General features: G+C 36.0%; 1 protein-coding gene across 2 annotated transcripts in view; it reads left to right on the forward strand.

Annotated features, from left to right (window-relative positions):
- Nucleotides 1-21,063, forward strand: part of LOC142339620 (uncharacterized) — a 62,809-nt gene that overhangs the window by 30,791 nt on the left and 10,955 nt on the right. Inside the window, exons 5-9 of one of the 2 annotated variants that reach the window (XM_075389790.1) lie at nucleotides 2,512-2,652; nucleotides 3,368-3,581; nucleotides 7,259-7,476; nucleotides 7,890-8,022; nucleotides 8,229-8,322. In XM_075389790.1, the coding sequence (XP_075245905.1) occupies nucleotides 2,512-2,652; nucleotides 3,368-3,581; nucleotides 7,259-7,476; nucleotides 7,890-8,022; nucleotides 8,229-8,322 (800 nt within the window). The remainder of the gene's footprint in view (nucleotides 1-2,511; nucleotides 2,653-3,367; nucleotides 3,582-7,258; nucleotides 7,477-7,889; nucleotides 8,023-8,228; nucleotides 8,323-21,063) is intronic. The other variant, XM_075389791.1, reaches the window with a different exon arrangement.

A 21,063-nucleotide genomic window follows, 5' to 3' on the forward strand; every position in this document is an offset into this window, starting at 1 on the left:
TTCTAAATGATTCGACATAAAAGAGCCAACGTATAAAAGTCATTTACAAAGTGACTGATAATTAATTAATAGCCGCCCTCATCTTCTCAGCCGGCTATTATAGCGCTCCTATTTTTTTACAATTCAAAGAATTTGAATTGTATTGGTGCGCTGTGTTTTTTTTTTTTTTAAGTTGTGTTCACACATTTTTCAATGACTTTGATCTTTCAAAACGGGATAAACAGGTAAAGCCCAGCGGGCATTAAGTTTCATTAGAGGCCCAAAATGGGTTTTAGTAGTCCTTCAAGTGCGTATAGTGGTGCAGCTGCTGGGATGGCCTTAAATTAAGGTTAAAAGGTCATTTTTAGGAGTTTTTCGGCTAAAAATGGTGCAATTTTTCATGTTTTTTGTTATTTTTTTGAGATTTTTGTTCGATTAGTCTTAAGTTGAAGTTTTTAAAAGCTCATGAAGGCTTTTTGCGAGAAAAAACTGCTTGTTATGACCATTGTATGAGCTATTTGTTGTGGTATTACAAACACAAACACACAAAATGATCCTAATTTTTGCAATTTTTTTCTGGTTTTTTGAAAATTTTTGTCATTTTTTGAGTTTTTTAGCCCTGGGTGTCACGAAGCCTCGTCTAAGTTTTGATGTGATGATAGATTACTGCACAGTTTATAGTGGTAATGGAACGGTTTTCAACTTTTTGACATCATGAATTTTAGCATTTTTTGACAAATGTTGCAAATTTTTCATGTTTTTTTAGATATTTATTGTCATCATTCAAATTGTTTGAGTCTCATGGGCAAGAGAACCTCATTAGGAGTTGGATAATAAGTTACTGAAAAATTTTTAGTTGCCATGGAATAGGTTTCAACTTTTAATTATCACTAATTTTAGCAATTTTTTTGAACAAATTTGCTTTTTTTTCAGGTTTTTGAAATTTTTCATCATTTATTTTTAGTTTTTCCAGTATCAGGGACCAGGCAATCTCCTCTGAGGTTTGTTAATAGGGCAGTGCATAGTTTCTAGTAACAATTGAATGCTTTTTAATTTTTTAATGTCTCGAATTTTAGCATTTTTTTTGATAAGATCTGCAATTTTTTAATGTTTCCTAAAGTTTTTGTCAGTTTTTGATATTCGTTCAGTCTCAAGTGCAAAAAAACCTATTCCAAGTTCTGATAAAAAGTTACTGCAGGGTTGTTAGTTTCAATGGATTTGTTTTCAACAATTTAAGCTTTCGACTTTTAAAAATTTTTGATAGAATTTGCTATTTTTTTCAAGTTTTTTTAAAAAACATTTGTATTTTATTTATTATTTCTTGCCTTAGTAGCCAGGTAACCGCATCCAGGGTTTTACAGTATGTTATTAAATAGTTTCTAGGGGGCAATTGAATGGCTTTCAATATTTTAATAGAACGAAATTCTTTTTTTTGAAGTTTGATTTTTTTTCTAAAAGTTATTGCCTATCGATCTATGAGCCAATGAGTTTTTTAAAGCTTGGAATTGGGTTACTGGATAGCCTCTAGAGACAAAGAAATGATTCTTAAGATATTTATATCCAGATTTTCAGCAACATTTCCTTATAATTTGCAATTGTTTTCTTTTTCTTAATATTTTGGGTCATTTTCGAGTTAATCGATCTTCAACTGTCAATATTTTTAAGGTCTTGCAGATATAATACGACCGATTTCAGAAACAAAAATTGGTTTTGAACAAACTTTTGTAATATGTGTTTTTAAGGGGGAAAATTTTGCCTTAGGATTAAAAGCTTAAAGAGTTTTAGCAATGAGTTTGTTTTTGTTTAGTTTTGATTCTTTTAGTTTCTCAATTCTTTGATGATTTGTGTTCTGGCTGGCATTGTTCAATTGATCTGCTGGTCAGGTAGAGTACGTCTGAGTTTTTCATTCAATTCTTTGAATTGTATTTCAGGACTTGTCCTGCGATGTTTTTTTACTTCGTCGAATAAAAAAATGTTTCGCTTTACCTCATTTTGCCGCCTTTTCAACATTTTGCGTGAAATCTTTTTGACTTCTCTAGGCTAGTTTCTCTCTTCTCTCATTCTGCTAAAAGTGAATTTGAACATCAGCTGCTCAGCAAAGCAATTCAAAATGAACAAAGTCAGTATAAAAATTGAAGTCAGAAATAGAAACGGGATAAACCCATAAAGCCCAATTTTAGATGCCCGCTATTTGAACGTCGTTCCTATAAGTCTTATTTACCATCTCTAATGCTTATTGTTATTGATAGTAGCCCCTGTAGCCTCTCTCTAAGAAACAGAAGTATGTTCAACTACGAAATGCCATCAAAATAAATCGGACTTAAAAAAAATGTTTTTGTACAAAATTCTTTTTTTTTTCAATATCTTCTGTTATTTCAATCCCAATCATGCTTATTGGAATCAACGGCGGCTATTTTCCGGCAATCTGCCGGGTATGTTTTTTTAATTTGATAGTTTTGAATATGGGCCGCAGTCTCGATGTCTAAAATTTTCTCGATTGATTTTTGATATTTTTTGTTGTGGTGTATTTAGATGAACAATTTTAACAATGCGGAAGAAGCTGTGAGCGAGTCAGAGCTGAACGAGTCTCTGCGAAGTTTAGTGGATGCGTACGCACGCTCGTCTCCGTCAAACAACCACCATGAGCGGAAACAACCTGCACAAAGATATTCTGTAAGTGGTTCATTATCACACCCCGTTACTTTAGTACAAAATAGGTGGAGCTTTCGTAAAACTAAATCTTTCATTTTTCCGACCACAGTTTTGGGGAGGGGTGGGTGGTTAGGGTGTATGCTCAAAGTGTATTCTCGTCAGTCAGTTTTGGCCGTGAGATAGTTCACGTAGAATGATAAATAGTACAGAAAGAAAGGCCTTATAATTTATAGGATGGCCATCGGCTGATTTTACTCATTGTTAAAGGATTTTAGTCCGAATTATCTCAAATTAGTGCTATAGTTGCCATGTCAAAAGACGTTGAGACGTCGAGCATGCGTGGTTTTTGGTAATGATTGAATTGCTCATGCAAATTGAGTATTATCAAATGCCTTGTCGTTGATATTTTTGATTCTTTCTCTGTTTTCAGCAAACATGCGGTTAATAATTTTAATTGTTCTGGAACATGAAGTGTTTTTGACCGCGTGAGCATCGTCAGATTTTGTATAATAACCTCATAACTTGTTAAGTAATAAAATTGTTCTGACACTAATAGTTGTCATGTACTCTCGAAAAACATATTTTTTTTAAATTTAAGCTTACCTGTCGAACATTGATCAAAAATTAATTAAAGCGAATTCGTCGGCAATCCAAGATGCATAGTTTGATAATGAGACTTAGCAATATAAAACTAGTCACAACTGAATTGATTGTTGATGTTGTTTTGAACACCCAGGACGCGGATCGTCACCGTGGTGCTACAAGCTACAACTCCAGAAGATCTCAGACTAGAGAACCACAAGTTGCAACAAGTCAGTCATTGCCCATGATCTCCAACCGAACGTCGAACAGTGGGAAGTCCTCTGGGAAGGCAACGACTCCTGTCAATAAACGATACACTAATGTGGTCACTGCTACTTCTCGCATGCTCTCCAATTACTTTCAAGGTGGTCAGTGCGTGTCCGGGCAAAACAGTCCCATCAAAATAGGTCCAAATTGCAAAATATTCCCAGACAAAATAGTCCCGAATATCAAAACAAATGTAAACATAATGTTTAGTTGGGTCTATTTCGTCTGGGACTGTTTTGTCTGGGAATATTTTGCCATTCGGGACCGTTTTGTCCCGGACTGTTTTGTCTGCTTTCTTGGGACTGTTTTGTCTGTTAACCGCTCAGTGTTCATCTTTTATATTCCAATATATTATTCCCCATTCGTTTTAAAACGAACAAGGAGGCTCGGTAATGTGCGTTCGCACATTAAGTTCCGACCCCGTTCATCTACATTTTTCACTTTATTGTCTACCAATTAAGGAAGAGATAAAAAAGTTAACATATCAACATATCGTTCAACAAACTACTAAAAGAATAAAACAATCTACTCTAGAGGGCCCATGACACCCGTGGCAACCATAATATGACTACCAGAAAAGACGGCAATAAAAATCAAATACTTACAAATATTAATTACGACCAAAACTCCTTGTCCATTTTTTGAAAACCACTAATAACCAAATTAAAATGGCATCAGATAAAATTTATACTGAGAAGATTAACCGGTACTTTTTGGAACAAAATTGGGACTTTTCCTCAATGCAACTTGGCAACAAGTCGACTAGAAATGAGCAAAAGTTTATTAAAACATTGCTTTTTGTAAAACAGTGTTAAATTTGAACTGATTAGAAACATAACGGATCAAATGAAATCATTGAGAGATTATTTTATACCTCAATAGAGAGCGACTGAGGCCTTTCATTATCCAGGATATGTTATACGGCTACAAAAAGAACGACAAATACAGGCAAAAACGAAAAATTCGCACGAAAAATTATGCACGAAAACGATGTCCCCCCAGTCTATTAAATATTGAGCTGATCACTAAAAACAAAAAGATCTTCGTTTGCATTTTTTGCAGGTGACGACATCTTTAAGTCAAATGACGCCCATTATTGTGATACTTTGGAAAGAAAACAAAAACCTGCAAAAAGGGGCAAATTTGCAAAAATCACGAAAATTGGTTTTATGAAAACTGGTTGTTCCAAGAAGAAAGAGCATTTCAGGAAAATGAAACCGTTATGGAGAGCAATTTGTATTTCAAAAGATTAATGATGTGATTTGTATATAGAGATTCTTAGCTACAATTTAACAGAAGAAAAAATTGGCAGATCTCAAAAATCTATCTCTTTTTATTAAAAACAAAAATTTTCAAAATTCATAGCCATCAAAAGCTTTCGACTAAAAGAGTTCACAGTTTGTCTTGCAATTACTCGGAAAACTAATTGCGACTGTTATTAATGAGACTATAAAATAACATTAAATACAAGCTGGACTAATAAGTTTCACAAACCACTTTACGAAACCACAGTTTTGAAGCCATTAAATTTATAAGATTATAACCGCGAGAATAACATCTTCATTTGCGTCTCCTTTGATCATCATAGCATTTTTTTGCAAAACGATTATCATAAAATGACAACAAAAAGAACCACGAAAACTGAAAATTATCTAAACTTTACAAAGTTCTTCTGAAACAAATTGTCTAAGCCCTGAAGACATCATTTAAAACTTTAAATAACAGAAAAATTATTATTTGATTCAACAAAAAATCAAAAAGTGCTCTAAATAATGAGGCTAATTTACGAAATTGATACATCATTGTAAAATACGAAAAAAAAACGCAAACCCGAACAAAAAAAGATAAGTTGAAGAATACTAATACTAGTTTTTTTTAGAAATTTAATTCGAAAGTCAAAACAACCATTAGTTATATACTGATATCAGTTATTTAAGTTCAATGGTTTATCTATGGTTGGCCACTGAGACCTTTAATTACACAATATTTGGTATATGACAACAAAAATTAACAACAAATAAAGGGCAAAAATAAAAAAACTACCAATTTCTGCAAGAGAACGGTGTCGCAGCCCCTCAAACCATATGTTATGAAACAAAAATTTTGTTCAGTTTCAAATGTTGTAAAGTTTTTTGTTATATTGTTAAATAATATGACTATTTAAAAAAGAAACAAAAACAATAGCAAAAATGGGCAATTATGCACAAATATCAGAAAATTTTGTATGAAAACTCGTAGTACCAAAAGCAAGAAAACCTTTTGTTAAACCAATCGGCCAGAAAATTGGTTTTTATTCTATAAGGAGGAAAGGTTGACCTGTACTTGCTGAGAATAAGCAGATTGTTGATTAAAATAATATAAAAAAGTCGACAAGTTCAAAAACTCAGACATTTCCTTAAAGCAAATACATTCAATAACATAACAGACATTAGGTAACAATCGAATGAATTGAAAAGGTTCACTTTCACTTCTTGAGGAAGAAATTTAGATCGTTGTGTGGTTAAACTTAAAAACCAGACTGCCAAAAGAATAGCAATTGAAGGCAAAAGACATCAATTCAGTTAAATTTTACTAAAACTCTTTCTCAAAGCCATAAAAAGCCTTTGGTTCTCTGAAAACAGATTGTATCTACATTCGGCCTCAAATTTACGTAAACTGGAACTCTCATTAACGTAGCCGTGTAAAAAAATTATTTTCAGTAATTAACATTAAAAAAACAAAAGCAAAATATTTTGAAAATAGGCAGCATCAAAATAAAAACCAAAAAGTCTCTGATTCTAAGAGTCCATGATGTTATCGAACCTTTCACTGATTTTTTCGCGCGCCCAGCAAACCGAACAAGTGTTCAAAGTATTTGCGAATTAGACCAATTGTTGAGTGGAATTCTTCAAATATTGAAAAAAAAGATGCGTTTTGTATAATTATCGAGTTAAATCTGCAAAAAAGGGCAATTTTAATTCCAGAAGACTTTCATACGGCGCTTAACTGCAACTAGCGCTTTTTTGAGATTAGGGAGTCTGTGTTATGGTTTCTAGGTCACCAATTCTGGCAAACTTTAACAAAGTGGACCAAAAAAGCATTTTTTGTGCCATTTTTGATGAAAAAAGTTTGAACTTTAAAAATTTTATCAAAAATTTTAGCCAAAAAAAAACTTCAATCAAACAATTCAGCAACGCTTTTCTATCTCTAACGGTAACAACAACACTCTGCCGTTGAAAATTTTAACTTATTTTGAATTATATTAGCGAAATTGTGCCAAATTTTAGCAAAAATTACTGAAAATGTGAACAAAAACAGTCGAATGTTCACAAAACTTTAAACCTCGAGGACTCCCTGTAAAACACGAAAATCGAAAAATTCCGTATTCTACGCTGGACGGGCTTTTTTAATGATACCACTCACAATTCTCTACGATGAATATATCGGTCGGCCAAAATTGACTGAACAAAAAAAAACCCAGTTGAGTATATAGTTCCTCCCTCCCCACTAAAGTGGGGGTCGTAACAATAAAGAATCCCTGTACAGGTATCCGGGACGCCACTCTGATAAGCGACTGATTTTTTGCGCTCCCTTCACTTTCTTAAATAATTGTGATGATTCTCGCTTTGTGTAAACTACCAGGACATCAAAATCAATTTAACTCCTGTGTGTACTCCACTACAGCGTTGATTCTAAAATATTTCTATGGAATTTCAAGAAAGTATTACGGGATGCTTCTTATAGGAACTTAACAAAAAAACAGCATAAATCCCCAATTTCATTGGCGTATTTTTCTTAGGTGGCAAGCACAACCAAGACAAAAAGTGTCCAAATTACGATGAGTTGACGGAGGAGGAAAAGACAGAGTTGAACATTCAGCTGGCCGCAAGTTTTCTGAAGAAGCAACAGGAGCTGGAAACTGAGGCCAAGTTTGCCCTGAGCCAGGCCAAATCGATGGCCAAAATGCAGGTCAAGTTGGAAAGCAGTGCCAATATGTCTTCTGAAATCGTCAATGAGGTTGGCATCTTATTAAGTTCCTTCAAAAAGGGAAATAGAAATTACTCAAATAATTTGGAATTTTTATAAAGCAAACATTGATGGGTTGCAGTTGGCCTGTGCTCCGACAGATAAATTGACTCGAATTATTGTATTTTTTTCTCGTGCAATTTCTTGGTAGCATGTAGGGTTTCAGGTTCAGTTACAAGGAGGCAAGACAACTCGTTACAGTAGCTTTAAATAACATTTTTACGTTCTGTTAATAGCCGCCGTCAGCCTATTGTTGCACTATTGTTTGATAATCAACTTTACTATTAAAAATAGCTGCGAACTGTGAAATGTTTCTCTTCTTTTGAATATTTATTTTCTTCTAAACAACGTGGTGACAGTGAAGAGTTTCGAAAATTTTGCGCAAAGCCTTGACTGTGTTTCAGGTGCTTTTTGAGTCATCGGACAGTGAGTCAGTGAAGAGTGTGACGTTTGACGAGAGCTTCCGACAGTCCCTCTTCTCCGTCGAACAGTCCAAGTTGGAATCCCTCAAGCAGAAATTTACAGATGCCATAGCTAGTACGCACGAATTCATTACATTGTATTCTCACTGTGGGAAATTGTGTAATGCATGATAATAGTGCGAAATTATGCTGATTTTCAATGTCGTTATCATAGCATTGAAACCGATAAAAGGAAGCATTGATTAATCGATAACAGGAAATGAAGCTGGATAGCAAGTAATAAAATTGTGCAATATTTGTAAAGCTGCGTGTGTGTTGCAGATACGAATGTGCAATTGATGGAAGCTTTAGTGGTGAAGGATTCTCTCCGCACTCAGCAGGAAGATCTCTTGGCCGAAATCGAAGATTTTACTAGGTATGTATTATCATGCTAAATATCTTTGCGTGCTTGAGTTAGCCCAGAGTGCTTTGAACGGGTTTTAGGTTCCTACTATTGGCCGTGGACGTGATAAACACGTGAAAAAGTCTTTTCTTTGGTTTTGAATCCCTGTTTATTATCAAGTAAAGGGGAGATTTGTATTTCAATACCAATACTCCCCTTAACTCTGTAAAAATCCGAGTCAGTTAACGTGTTATATAGCTGCAAAGCTGTAAGTCAAGTGGAGCCCTATTGTGGCGCTCTTGGTTTTTTACAATCCAAGAATTGGATAGTATTGGTGCTTTCTTTTTAATAGCCGCCCTCATCTTCTCAGCCGGCTATTATAGCGCTCCTATTTTTTTTTTTATAGCTGCGAAGCTGTAAGCTGAGCGTAGCTATATTGCGGTGCTCTTGGTTTTTTTTTCTTTCGTCGTCTGACGCTTCATTTTCGTTTTACATTTGTTCTAGAACATTCTGTCTCGTCACTGCTTAAATGGCTTTTTCGCGCTTGATTTCACGCTTTCTGTGTGACCTAAATTGCGGTTATTCAGAAACAGAAGCTGTTCTTAAAACAAAGTTGATTGTAAGAAAACAGATTGTATGGTCTGACAGCCGAGTGGTTATGGAGACTGGCTGTTAATCCGGAGATCGCCGGTTCGAGACGCGACAGGGAGAATTTTTTTGCACCCAAAAACAACCTTTGAAATAAACTTGTAAGTTTTATAGGCGGCGGCGATAACTATTATCAACTCACTTCTGTATCTTTTTCCATCTGTATTTTACGGCACGCAAGTCTATTTCGCAGCTATTCCGGCAATCTGCCGGCTATGTTTTACTTCGTCGAATAAAAAAATGTTTCGCTTTACCTCATTTTGCCGCCTTTTCAACATTTTGCGTGAAATCTTTTTGACTTCTCTAGGCTAGTTTCTCTCTTCTCTCATTCTGCTAAAAGTGAATTTGAACATCAGTTGCTCAGCAAAGCAATTCAAAATGAGCAGAGTCCGTATAAAAAATTGAAGTCAGAAGTAGAAACGGGATAAACCCATAAAGCCCAATTTTAGATGCCCGCTAATTGAACGTCGTTCCTATAAGTCTTAGTTACCATCTCTAATGCTTATTGGTATTGATAGTAGCCCCTGTAGCCTCTCTCTAAAACAGAAGTACAACCACGAAATGCCATCAAAATAAATCGGACTTAAAAAAAATGTTTTTGCACAAAAATCTTTTTTTTCAATATCTTCTGTTATTTCAATCCCAATCATGCTTATTGGAATCAACGGCGGCTATTTTCCGGCAATCTGCTGGGTATGTTTGTCTACCAATTAAGGAAGAGATAAAAAAATTAACATATCAACATATCGTTCAACAAACTACTAAAAGAATAAAACAATCTACTCTAGAGGGCCCATGACACCTGTGGCAACCATAATATGACTACCAGAGACGGCAATAAAAATCAAATGCTTACAAATATTAATTACGACCAAAACTCCTTGTCCATTTTTTGAAAACCACTAATAACAAAATCAAAATGGCATCAGATAAAATTTATACTGAGAAGATTAACCGGTACTTTTTGGAACAAAATTGGGACTTTTCCTCAATGCGACTTGGCAACAAGTCGACTAGAAATGAGCAAAAGCGGCAAAAGTTTCTTAAAACATTGCTTTTTGTAAAACAGTTTTAAATTTGAACTGATTGGAAACATTACGGATCAAATGAAATCATTGAGAGTGTATTTTATATCTCAATAGAGAGCGACTGAGGCCTTTCATTATCCAGGATATGTTATACTGCTACAAAAAGAACGACAAATACAGGCAAAAACGAAAAATTTGCACGAAAATTTATGCACGAAAACGATGTCCCCCCAGTCAATTAAATATTGAACTGATCACTAAAAACAAAAAGATCTTCGTTTGCATTTTTTGCAGGTGACATCTTTAAGTCAAAGGTGACATCTAGGCTAGTTTCTTTCTTCTCTCATTCTGCTAAAAGTGATTTTGAGCATCAGTTGCTCAGCAAAGCAATTCAAAATGAACAAAGTCAGTATAAAAAATTGAAGTCAGAAGTAGAAACGGGATAAACCCATAAAGCCCAATTTTAGATGCCCGCTAATTGAACGTCGTTCCTATAAGTCTTAGTTACCATCTCTAATGCTTATTGGTATTGATAGTAGCCCCTGTAGCCTCTCTCTAAAACAGAAGTACAACCACGAAATGCCATCAAAATAAATCGGACTTAAAAAAAATGTTTTTGCACAAAAATCTTTTTTTTCCAATATCTTCTGTTATTTCAATCCTAATCATGCTTATTGGAATCAACGGCGGCTATTTTCCGGCAATCTGCCGGGTATGTTTTCAACTCGAAGAGGAGTATTGGTGGAGCGTCTTTTTGATCGATAATTTTTGGAGTGTATTTAAAACAGGATGCAAAAGTCAGTGAAAATCAAGCGTTTGGGTCAAACGGCTGAACAAATTGAAGAGCAGAGGGAGTGATTTTTTTTCATATTCCGTTTTTGAGTGAAAAAATGTTTGCTAAGCGAGCAAATAAATTTGACCACGTGAGGCTTTCTCGAAGCAGCTTTTCTTAGCCATCTTAACAATTTACTGTACGATTGGGAGTCTTTTTGACCGTTTCAATCAGACCATTATATGATTGTTTTATATGCAATCTTGAGCTATTTTTTGATTTTGCCGTTTTAGACGCTTTTTCAACGGCTTTTCTCTTTTTCTTTTTTTCAGTAACTGGAGTTACAAAAGTGGTTCAAATGAGCTTCTATGTTTGCTTTCGTGGCCTGTTGACATCCTCAATATCGGTTTAAGTTGTTTTAACATACGGAAATAGGCATAAAACGCAAATAATTTTTTTGCTTAAATTTTCGGTTTTTAAATTTTTTTCTCTTCCGTTTTTCGAATTTCAGAATAATTTGTATCATGTTTAAAATTAAATTAAGAGTTTTTGACAGGGTTATGGTTTTTAAGTCCAAACAATCACAGGTTTGATAGCACATTTTTATTAAAATTAAATAATCACCCGTTTTTTCGTAAATTTTCGTGCTTGCTCACGTTTTATGTGTTTTACAGTGCGTTTGGGTGTCGCTCACGTGCTTCTTAATTTGTGTTGGAAACATTTTAATGAAACTTTGCTGTTTTCAGCGAAGTTGTAATATACCTTTTTCCTGCTATATTATTGTGTTAAGTTTGTCAAAGTAATGTTTCTCGCTAATTTACTTTACAACTTAGTAGCATAGCTTTTGTTGCTTAAATTATTCTTTTCGCGTGATTAATTGTTCAGGGCTTGAGCGGTTTTAGTTTTGCTTCGGTGGAGGGCCGACAGCTATAGGTTTTGTCACTAAAGGAAAAGGTTTCAATCTAAGACTGAATTACTTGACTGCTGAATTTCAACTTGACAATTTTGGTTGAGTCGCTTTGGTTAATACTTTTTAAGACCTGAGGGCCGTATTTACATTTGAGTAATCACTTATACAAATACATCAAGATTAACTCCAGATAAATAGAATTTTGGCGCGTGCTGGCACGTTCCGGGCAAATAAGATGAACATAGAAAAGTGTACATTGTGAATATAAATACAGGTTAGCACTATCACAAATTCCACTGTTATTGGTAAATCAAATAACAAAAGATAATTAAATGGTTTTTATAATAAATATACTTGAGAAAATTTACAGGATATTAATAAAGTAAATATACGCTTTCTCTTCTTAATAAGGTAGAAAAATATATGGCCTTGAGATTATAGCAAATATAGCACTAAATAAGGCGATCAGTGAAATTGGGGAAAAGATATATCCATTACTATATAAAACGTACTTTAGTACGTTACACTACCCATGTTTCAGAAAAATTTAGACAGAAATTTGTAAACAGATTGTGCATGTGAAGATATTAATAAGGAGCCACCCTTAAGTTTCTGTCGCTATTTCGTCAGTTTCCATAGAGTCGTTATTAAGTTGTTGAAGAAATTCGGGATTCACTCGGTTGGAGCGCATGAAAATGGTCGATTTTGATCGTCTAATCGGCAAATGGGGCTTTTGTTTAGTTGCAGATTTTTCAGTTTTGTGATCGGTCATTGTTTTAAGAGAGCATATTTCATTGTCAAGGTATTGATTGTCTTCCTCCATTTTTAGTAGTCGTGCATCTATATTGTTATCAATGTTTGTCTCTCCAACGATAGTCATCAAATTTTTCATTTTGTGGTCAAGGGACTGTATCTTTGTCAACTCACTATTTGCGACCGAAACTACTGGTTTGAGGGTTATTTTTCCATCGGAGAATTTCATAAAATTAGGTGTTATTCGTTGGAAAAATTTGATCTTATGATGAAGATACATTACTAGAATGTGAAGTAGAAGGTTTCCAATGAAGACTGTAAATGTCAGAGTAAGGGAGAGCTTTTTTTGAACATAAGATTCTAACTTATCGACAAGGGACGGCTTCAGGAGTTGCATTTTGTGGACCAAATGGGCTGCTATTTTGTCTAAATCGGCTTGTTTAAGAGTATCAGTTGTACTGATCATTTCTACTCTCAATTGTTGGAACAATTCAATATTAGCATCTGTTTTCGACGTAAAGTAAGGAAGTATCTCAATTTCAGGTAGCGATGAAATCAAATGTTGAAGAGGGTCAGCAAGTTTAACATCTATTCGAGTGGCTGGAATTGTTTGGCAACTGAAGAGATCCTGTCGAATTTTAATGTTTTTGCTGATCAACTGAATTCCACATTGGAGAGTTATTATACAAAGACGGCATCCTTCTTTCTCTTCGCTTGTCGGCAGCGAGGCATGGTTCAAATTGTATTCTCTCCACGTAAATGGTTTTGCACTCATGATTAGCCAAATCCCGTAACCGAGATTTCTAGCAGTTTCAGGCGTTTGGAGCAAAACTTTTTCTGTTTGGCATACTGATAGTGCGACGACTGGCGTGTGGAAATATGGTGTCGCTAGGCAAAATGATTGTGCTAGATGTGTCTCCATTGTTTCATTACAAATACGATAAGTTGAAGATCCTAGACAATTATCGAGTTGTTGTGTCAGCGTTGTTGTTTCCATGGAATCCTGCGAAATTGCCAGGTATGGACATTCGATGATCCACTGAAGGGCTTCTTTAGGATCCTGTTGGCGCTTCGAAATGACGTGCGCACTATAAACGTGAAATGAAGCTTTGGCGGGATGCTAGAGGCATTGCTAAAGTTAAAAGCAACCCTTGTTCGACGGTGGCAATTTAGTAGACGAGTTTGGCATCATAGTATGACATGGGTATTGCCAGTTACAAACGATCAGTTTAATGTTTTTGGCTATCATGAACTGAATCTAGGACTGCTAATAATGATTTGCGGGGTACTAAAGACATTAATAATCGTTTATCTAACAAAATGGGTAAGGAATTTAACAAATTTATACTATAGGCATATAAAGCTGAACGATAACTCTTGATGTCTGCATATAAAATTGATAACAATGAAGCTACGGTGTCAAAGTGGAAGTTTAGTTGCTGATTTGAAAAGAGCATATGTGAACAATCTCGTAATATGTGAAAATTTTTCTCGAAAATGTCAAATTGATCTTGTACTACTTTCCAGTTTTTATTTTGATTATCTTGCATTTCCTGTTAGATTTCCGAAACTTTAGCAATTTCTTTTGAGATAAGAAAGAATTTTTCTTTGCTCGCTGACTCAACTTCGAGTACATAATCAGTAAGAACTGATGCGTATTCGTTAAGTCGTGCAATGTTATCTGTATTTTTGCTTCCATAATTTGGCATTTTCCAAACAATCCGGTTATTCCGCATCCTTCTGAACTTGCCATTGAGACTCCGAGGGATCCAAAGAGTGCTATTCCAGCAACTGCGGAGGCTGCTGCTACTGGTGCTGCACGTTTTTGTCTGCTTCTTTGACCGTTTTCTTCTTCAGGGCTTAGAAATTTTGCGGTAATGTTGCGCATACGTCGTTTCACTTCTGCTGATTTTGTCTCATTTGTAAATTTTAAGAGCATCCAAACTTGGCATCCAAAATTGGCTCTGAGAATTTAACTGGGCACATAATTGACGGTTCTGTCCACATAGTTGCTAGTTTTTCGAGCATATCTTCAATTTGTTGTTCATAACGAAATCATATTGCGGGAAAGGGACTAGGAATTCGACGTTAACGAACTTGTCTGCTAGTAGAATCTGTGATTCTTTGTAAAAAAGAATTCCTTTAGTAAGCGCTTCATATTTAGTTGGGGTCTCTTATTAATAATGTCAGAAACTAAGAAGAAAAGAGAAAGAAATAAGCAAATTAGTGTTTTCATTGTAATAAAGTAAAGTGTACTGTAAGTTGAAATCCAAACCAAGTTGTGTTTGATAGAGGTCCCCTGTTTTTTTCTGTTGTTATTTGCTTTAATAGTTGACCTTACCATACTGAGTTGTTATTCATTTTGGTAAATACTTTCACTCGAATTTCATAAGTTGATTTCAAATTTTGTTGATGTTGATGTTTCAATGCGAAACTTTCAAGGAGTAATTTTTCTTTGAGTTTTCTAGGTCACAGCTATGTGTTTCAACATAACTGTTTTCGACTCAGTTTTATCTTGTTGAAAAATGGCACATACTTCCACAAATTCGATGTGTGGGTCTAAACAATCATTCCGCAATGTCAGCCAGTAGAGGAAAAGTTGGAAATTCAGTCGAATGCCACTTTTCTGTACTGGATGCTGATTATCTTGTCGATATGTGTGCGTAGTTGGAGTGTTGGCTTTTAATGCAAGATTCCAGGCTTGGTTTTTCCGTGTAATTGAATACTTTGCTCTAAATATCAGAAATCCATTCCGAAATTTCATTTACAGGAGGTAAGCAGTATGCAATTATCAGGATCAGATATTGTAATCGGGAAAAAGGTTTCTTTTAACTTAGGTCCGTTAAGTATCATTCTAGTCAAGTGCTATACATTTATGCGAACTCAACTCTGGTTTTAGTGCGATATTCTGTGATTTTTAGTGTTAGTTATTTGATTATTAATTAGTAAATTATTTTGATTGACTTAGACACATGTCTTTAAATCAAGCGGTTGAGTAATGTTTTTGACAATTAAGTTGTGATAGTTGTTTTCTGAGGGCTAATGGTGTAATATAGTTTCAATTTACAGTAACTGGACCCAATTGTACGGCTAATGCTATTTGCATACGTCTGATAAAAGGACAGAAGTTTTGGTAGAGCCGATTTTGTGGTTCATGCTTCTAGGGCAGACTTATCAAAGAGTCGCCTGTGCTGCCTAGTTATGAAAAGGTTATAGTTGCCAATCATCTTGACAATTTACTGCTCTCTTTCAGATGGATTGTGGGAAAGTGCAAAAGGTGTTTGAGTTAGCACGGAATGGTGGTTTAGAGGCCTTAGGTTTAAGACCTTTGCCTGTATTAAACGAATGACAATTTAGAGCGAAGTTCCCAGAAGAAGCGTTTGCGTTACGAGGAGACAATTGCAAAAAGTTCTTTTGTTGGACTGATGAAGTTTTTAATCTTTTGAATAATGGGTTGGTTGATGCTCATCAATTTGTAAAAGATGAAGAAGCTTTTAATGTGGTTGAAACGTTTGGTAAAAGCGGTTTCGAAAGCTCGGAAACAGTAACGTTTGAATTGCCCTGTGAGAAGGTTGAAGTAAAGGGACAACCCTCTGTTCAAATAACGAGTCTGGGATGTATGGCCGCGTCTGGTTCTTGGTTCACGGCACCTCACATAGAATGGGGGGGCGGCGAATCTGTAGCTGCACTAATAACTGGTTCAAAGCTTTGGATTATAGCCAATTCTCGAGGCGCATCAAGGAACCTTTATAAGCTGGACTCATGTGAATTAGTGACGCATATGCTGTGTGCTGATCCCCAATTGGTTGTGCGGAATCGGAAGGCAGGGACGATTTTGGAAGAGCAGTTATTTTTTCACATTGGGCTGCCGGGTGACTTAGTAATCCAACCTGCTTTTGCAGTTCATTGCGTCTACACTGAACCACTCTTTGTCGACAACCAACCAGTGTGGTCTCTATTAACTGGATATGAGGCAATTGATATCAGTGTTGAAGATCGGGGCAGGAGAATAGTAAATCATTTCGGTATGGGCCGCGATCGAAATTTATTGCCACCAGAATTGAAATTTCACGATTTTTCTAAAGTTGTCCGTTTTCTTGTTGTTCTCGACTACCGAGACGCTGATAAGAAATGTAGTGATGCGAGACAAGAATTACTTGACCGTTATTCGGAAAGTAATATAACTACACATTGCAGGGTTTTGTTGCGTGTTGGTTATGATATGAAGAAAAGTTTAGCGGAAAAAAGGCAAGTGAAAGGTGTTAAGTTTCTTCGATTGAATAACATGAACAGATCTGCTGCTGTGGCAGATGAGCCGCGTGAAGTATCCAAGGTGGAAGATTTAACTGTTGATGAGAAACAACGATGGCCGCAATGCGTGATTGATGAATTAAATGAGATTTCGTGTTAATTGTTCGTCTGTTTTGTTTGCTTTATTTTAAACAGTTGTTAATTGTGTTAGCAGCGATTTGTAAATTGTATTGCCTGAATTGTTGTTAGAAGTTGAGTTGCGAGGTAGTTAATCTCGTTTTTTTATATAGATTCCACTTCAGTGAAAGTGAGATAAAATGATTAAATTTAATCACCATTCTGTTCTTTTTTTCAAAAAGGATATAAATTAGGTGTGTAGTCTCTAATTTCGGTTGCGTAGTTTGAACAGCATTGAAACAGTCGTTACAGTAGTGTAATTTTTATGCATTTTACGCTGTTCGTTGTAAAATAGGCCGTCTTAGAATTTCATTAAATATGATTTTTTTTCCAATTTCCGTCTTTTGTTGCACATTACTCGTGTAGTTATTCAATTTCTACTGTTGATAGCAATTTTTGGGCCCTAACATTTTCATTGTCATGATATTGAGACGCCGTGAGCTGATTTTTAGAGCAATTGGTGGTGTGGTTAACAAACAGGCCGTCTTAGAAGTTTTAAATGGCTAATTGAGATTTCATTCAGACAAATGTGTGAAGCATTCAATCGATTGTTTTTACTGGTGTCTGCTTCTAAAATTAGGCGGATTCTTGTACTCTCCATTATAGGATTGTTTAGGAGACGTTACTTGTCGAAGTTGATTTATGGAATTTTCTACTTGTACATACTTTTTGTCATTTTTGGGTATTTCATGAAGTTTGTGAAAATTGAACTTTGCAGTTTAAGGTTGCATACGGCAAAAAAATTTTCTGTACGTCAGTAATTTATCGCAGAAACTGTTGGTCGCATGTGAAGGTATCGCTATGCAAGGTTTTGATCCGTTTGCTGCAATATCTGGGGCTATGGGAAGTTATGTCTTTTTCCTTCACTGTTGGTGAAAAGTACACCTGCACAACGGAGCCATGTTTCTTATTCTTGGGAGTTATTTTTGAACAATTTTAATTGTCAATCCTTTAGAGATAATAATCTTTTTATTAAAATTTATTCTGTTATGGGTCCAGTTTGCGTATTTTGGGCCGTGTAATTACTTTTGTTGTAAATTTTGGCTCTTTTTTGTAAGCATTTCACGTGATTGTAGGTTTGTGGTATTTCCAACGAGTTCGGTTTAGACTTGTTGCTATGGCACCTGAGGCCTAGTCTGTATCGGCTGGTGTCCAGAAAGATTTTTTCGGGCATCTGTAGGCCTTTTTCGGGGTTATAACTTAGCCATTTTGGGGGGTTATCAATCGTGTTATCAATTTTTGACATTTTTCTGAAAAAAAAACATTTCTCCAATACAGGCTTAAACTACCCTAATTTTTGGCTTCTCAGCATCATTGGCAACATAAGTGGAGGCTATGGATGCACTTTGCTTTGTCTAAGACTAGTTGTTGTTGGGAGCGTTTGAGGTAAACCAAGTGCGCATTTTACATTATCCGGGTAGTTCTAACTTCTAGCAAGGTTTTTGGCTCTTTAGTACTTGAGAATGCGCATAAAACGGTTAGTGGGCCGCTTCACGGCATCAATTGGTGTCTTTGCTGTAATTATATAGATAAATTGTTACAGGGACATCCGAAAAACTTCAAAAATTGGTCGTAAAACACTTTCCGAAAGTCGATCGAGACCACATCCAAGTTTTGGTATACCTATCGAGCGTATGTTGTTCTTTAATATAACAATTCGAAGTGTGTGAAGAGCAAATGAGAGGTTGTAATAAGTAGGTTTATCGTTATAGTTTTCTTTCGTGACCAAGTTGAAGATATAGCGATTTAAAATGGTATCATAAATTGTTAAAACTGAACCTATTGGCGGTTTTTGCGCAAATTCTTGACCTTGCGGTATTTCGGGGTAGTAATTGACAATTTGCCGAACGAGGCCTTTATCACCTCTATAATGGAAGAATTTGGCTTTTGTTTTTCGAATTTCAATTACATTTATGTTTTAAGTAGTTTGCTCTTTGACTGGCTTCGGGTTACCCGTCTGCTATCGTCTGTTGAACCTCTTTGGTATCTCTCAGTGCTAGATCGGACTTGGTCTAGTTTCGTTTCTCTAATTGGAGTTTGGTCCCTTCCTGATCTGCGCGATGATTCTTTAATTATTTGGTAGATTCGGGCAGTCGTGGCAGTCGTGGCGTTTGCGAACCTGAACCGTAGCGTGCTACAGGTTCCCATGACTCAAATTTTTTGACTCCTCGGATTTTTGCAAAGTTAACTTTGTTTTGATTGCTTCGAGTACTTGGTCCCGGTTGTTGTTCTGTATCTGCTTCGTCGTTTGCTCTAAGTCTCTCGCTCTCATCGGCTCCAGGGGGGCTTTCAGGGTACTGAAATTCTTCCGGTGTTGCAATAATCTCGGGGCTATCTGAAAGGCTGACTCGGGGTGAATTTTCTTGCGAATTGTTTTTTGCGAATTCATTGGTGAAGGTGTTCTGATTTCAGCTGGCGGTATTACTGGTATTGGAGGTATTATTGGCACTATCGGAGGTACTGGTGCTACCAATGGCATTGCAGGGGCTCCATTTAAAAGAAAAGTTACGCCGAGGCGTATTTGCGAAGGTTGAACTGTTACAGTCTTTGAAAATGTGGTACTTTGCTCCTCTAATAAATTTGGAATGTACTCATCAAATAATTCTGGCTCATTTCGAGTTGTTCTTCTCGAGGGATCGGCTGCAAACTTTGTAGGATCAATTTCCTGTATGTCTTACGGTGGCTCTGTCAGTCTGATGTGTCTTAGTCTGATCCGATGAACACATTGAGTATAATTTGTTCCTGTTTTTCTAATATAATTTGAATTTGTCAAGACTTTTTCGACTCTATGGAGTAGTAGCCTTGTTGTACTGCTTTCTGGGTAAAATTGTTTTGCCTTGTTAATTGAGGGTTTATTTAGTAGTAAATTTGAGTGCAATTTGAGTGGCTGTGCTTCAGCTTTTTGATCGTAATAACTTCTGTATCGCTGGTAAGAATCTAAAAGTCTTTGTTTATTTTCGCCAAATTTTCAAAGCATTGCGTCTTGTAGCTGCGAAACGTAGTCTGAATTGACTTCAACTGATTGCATTGCTCGTGTAGAAAAACGGAGATCAAGGGGTTTCACAGGTTCACGTCCATGAAATAGAGTTGTCGGGCAACAATTAATTGAAGAATGATACGATGTTTTGTGTATGAAGGTTGCAAGCGGTACATACTTGTGCCAATCGTTCCACTGTTCATTGGAATTGAGTTTTAGGATTCGTTTAAGTGCTGCGTGTGAGCGTTCCACTACTCCAATTGTCTGTGGGTGTTTCAGCGTAGCATGTTTGAGTTTAACTTCGAGTAACTTCGTTAATTCAGCCATCAGTTTTGATATGAAGTTTGTTCCTAAATCACTCAGTAATGTACTAGGCAAGTAGCTATTTGGGAAGAAAATCTTCACAAGCTCTCTGGCAACTGTGTTGGCACTAACATTTGTCAGTGGTACTGCAAACAAGTACTTCGTAAACACGTTAATTCCACTAAGAACAAATTTGTAAATTGGGCCTTTTTGTTCAACTAAGTCGATTTGCATCATTTCTCCGGGGAATGACTGTAGTGAAGATACCGGCTGTAATGGTGGTTGTAGTTGCTTGTTCGTTGTTTGCTTGAGCTGTAGGCATGTGATGCAATTCTTGATGAAATGTTCAGTAAAACCAAGATAGTAAAATCGTTTTCGGAATTCTTGAATTGTGCAAAGTATTCCCAAATGCCCTCCTGTTGGTGAGTTGTGTAGTCTATAGATTACTTCTTTCCAGAGATGTTTGGCAGGCAGTACTGCTTGAAAATTATTTTGCCTGTATCATCAAAGAATTGTCTATATAATGTGTTGTTTTCAATTTCCAAACGGTCAAACTGTTTCGCGTATTTCTTCAATCGTCGGGATGCATACTTCAAGTTGCTGCTTAGGCCGTTGCGTTTCCACTCAATTGTCTGCTTAATCTCCTCGTCTTTTGTCTGCTCACTCGCCAAATCTAATATTTCTTCTCTATCCGTCGAATCGTTCAAAAGATCAGCTTGGTTCGCATATTGTATTGCGTTAACTTCCGCACGCTTCAACTTAAAGAGACTATTTATTTCATCTCCATTCGCTCGTTTTCGTTCAATATACGCGTCGTAAATTCCGAGTTACTGTAATTGTGAAACGATGATAACTTCTTTCATCTCTGATTCAGGGACATTGGTCAATTGGTCGAAATGGAAACATCAGGTGATTTTGCTTCAGATTCAACATACTTAACGGACTGGTACTTTTT

The sequence above is a fragment of the Convolutriloba macropyga genome, chromosome 5 (assembly GCF_964194025.1).
Source record: "Convolutriloba macropyga chromosome 5, txConMacr16.3, whole genome shotgun sequence".
Lineage (NCBI taxonomy): Eukaryota > Metazoa > Xenacoelomorpha > Acoela > Convolutidae > Convolutriloba > Convolutriloba macropyga.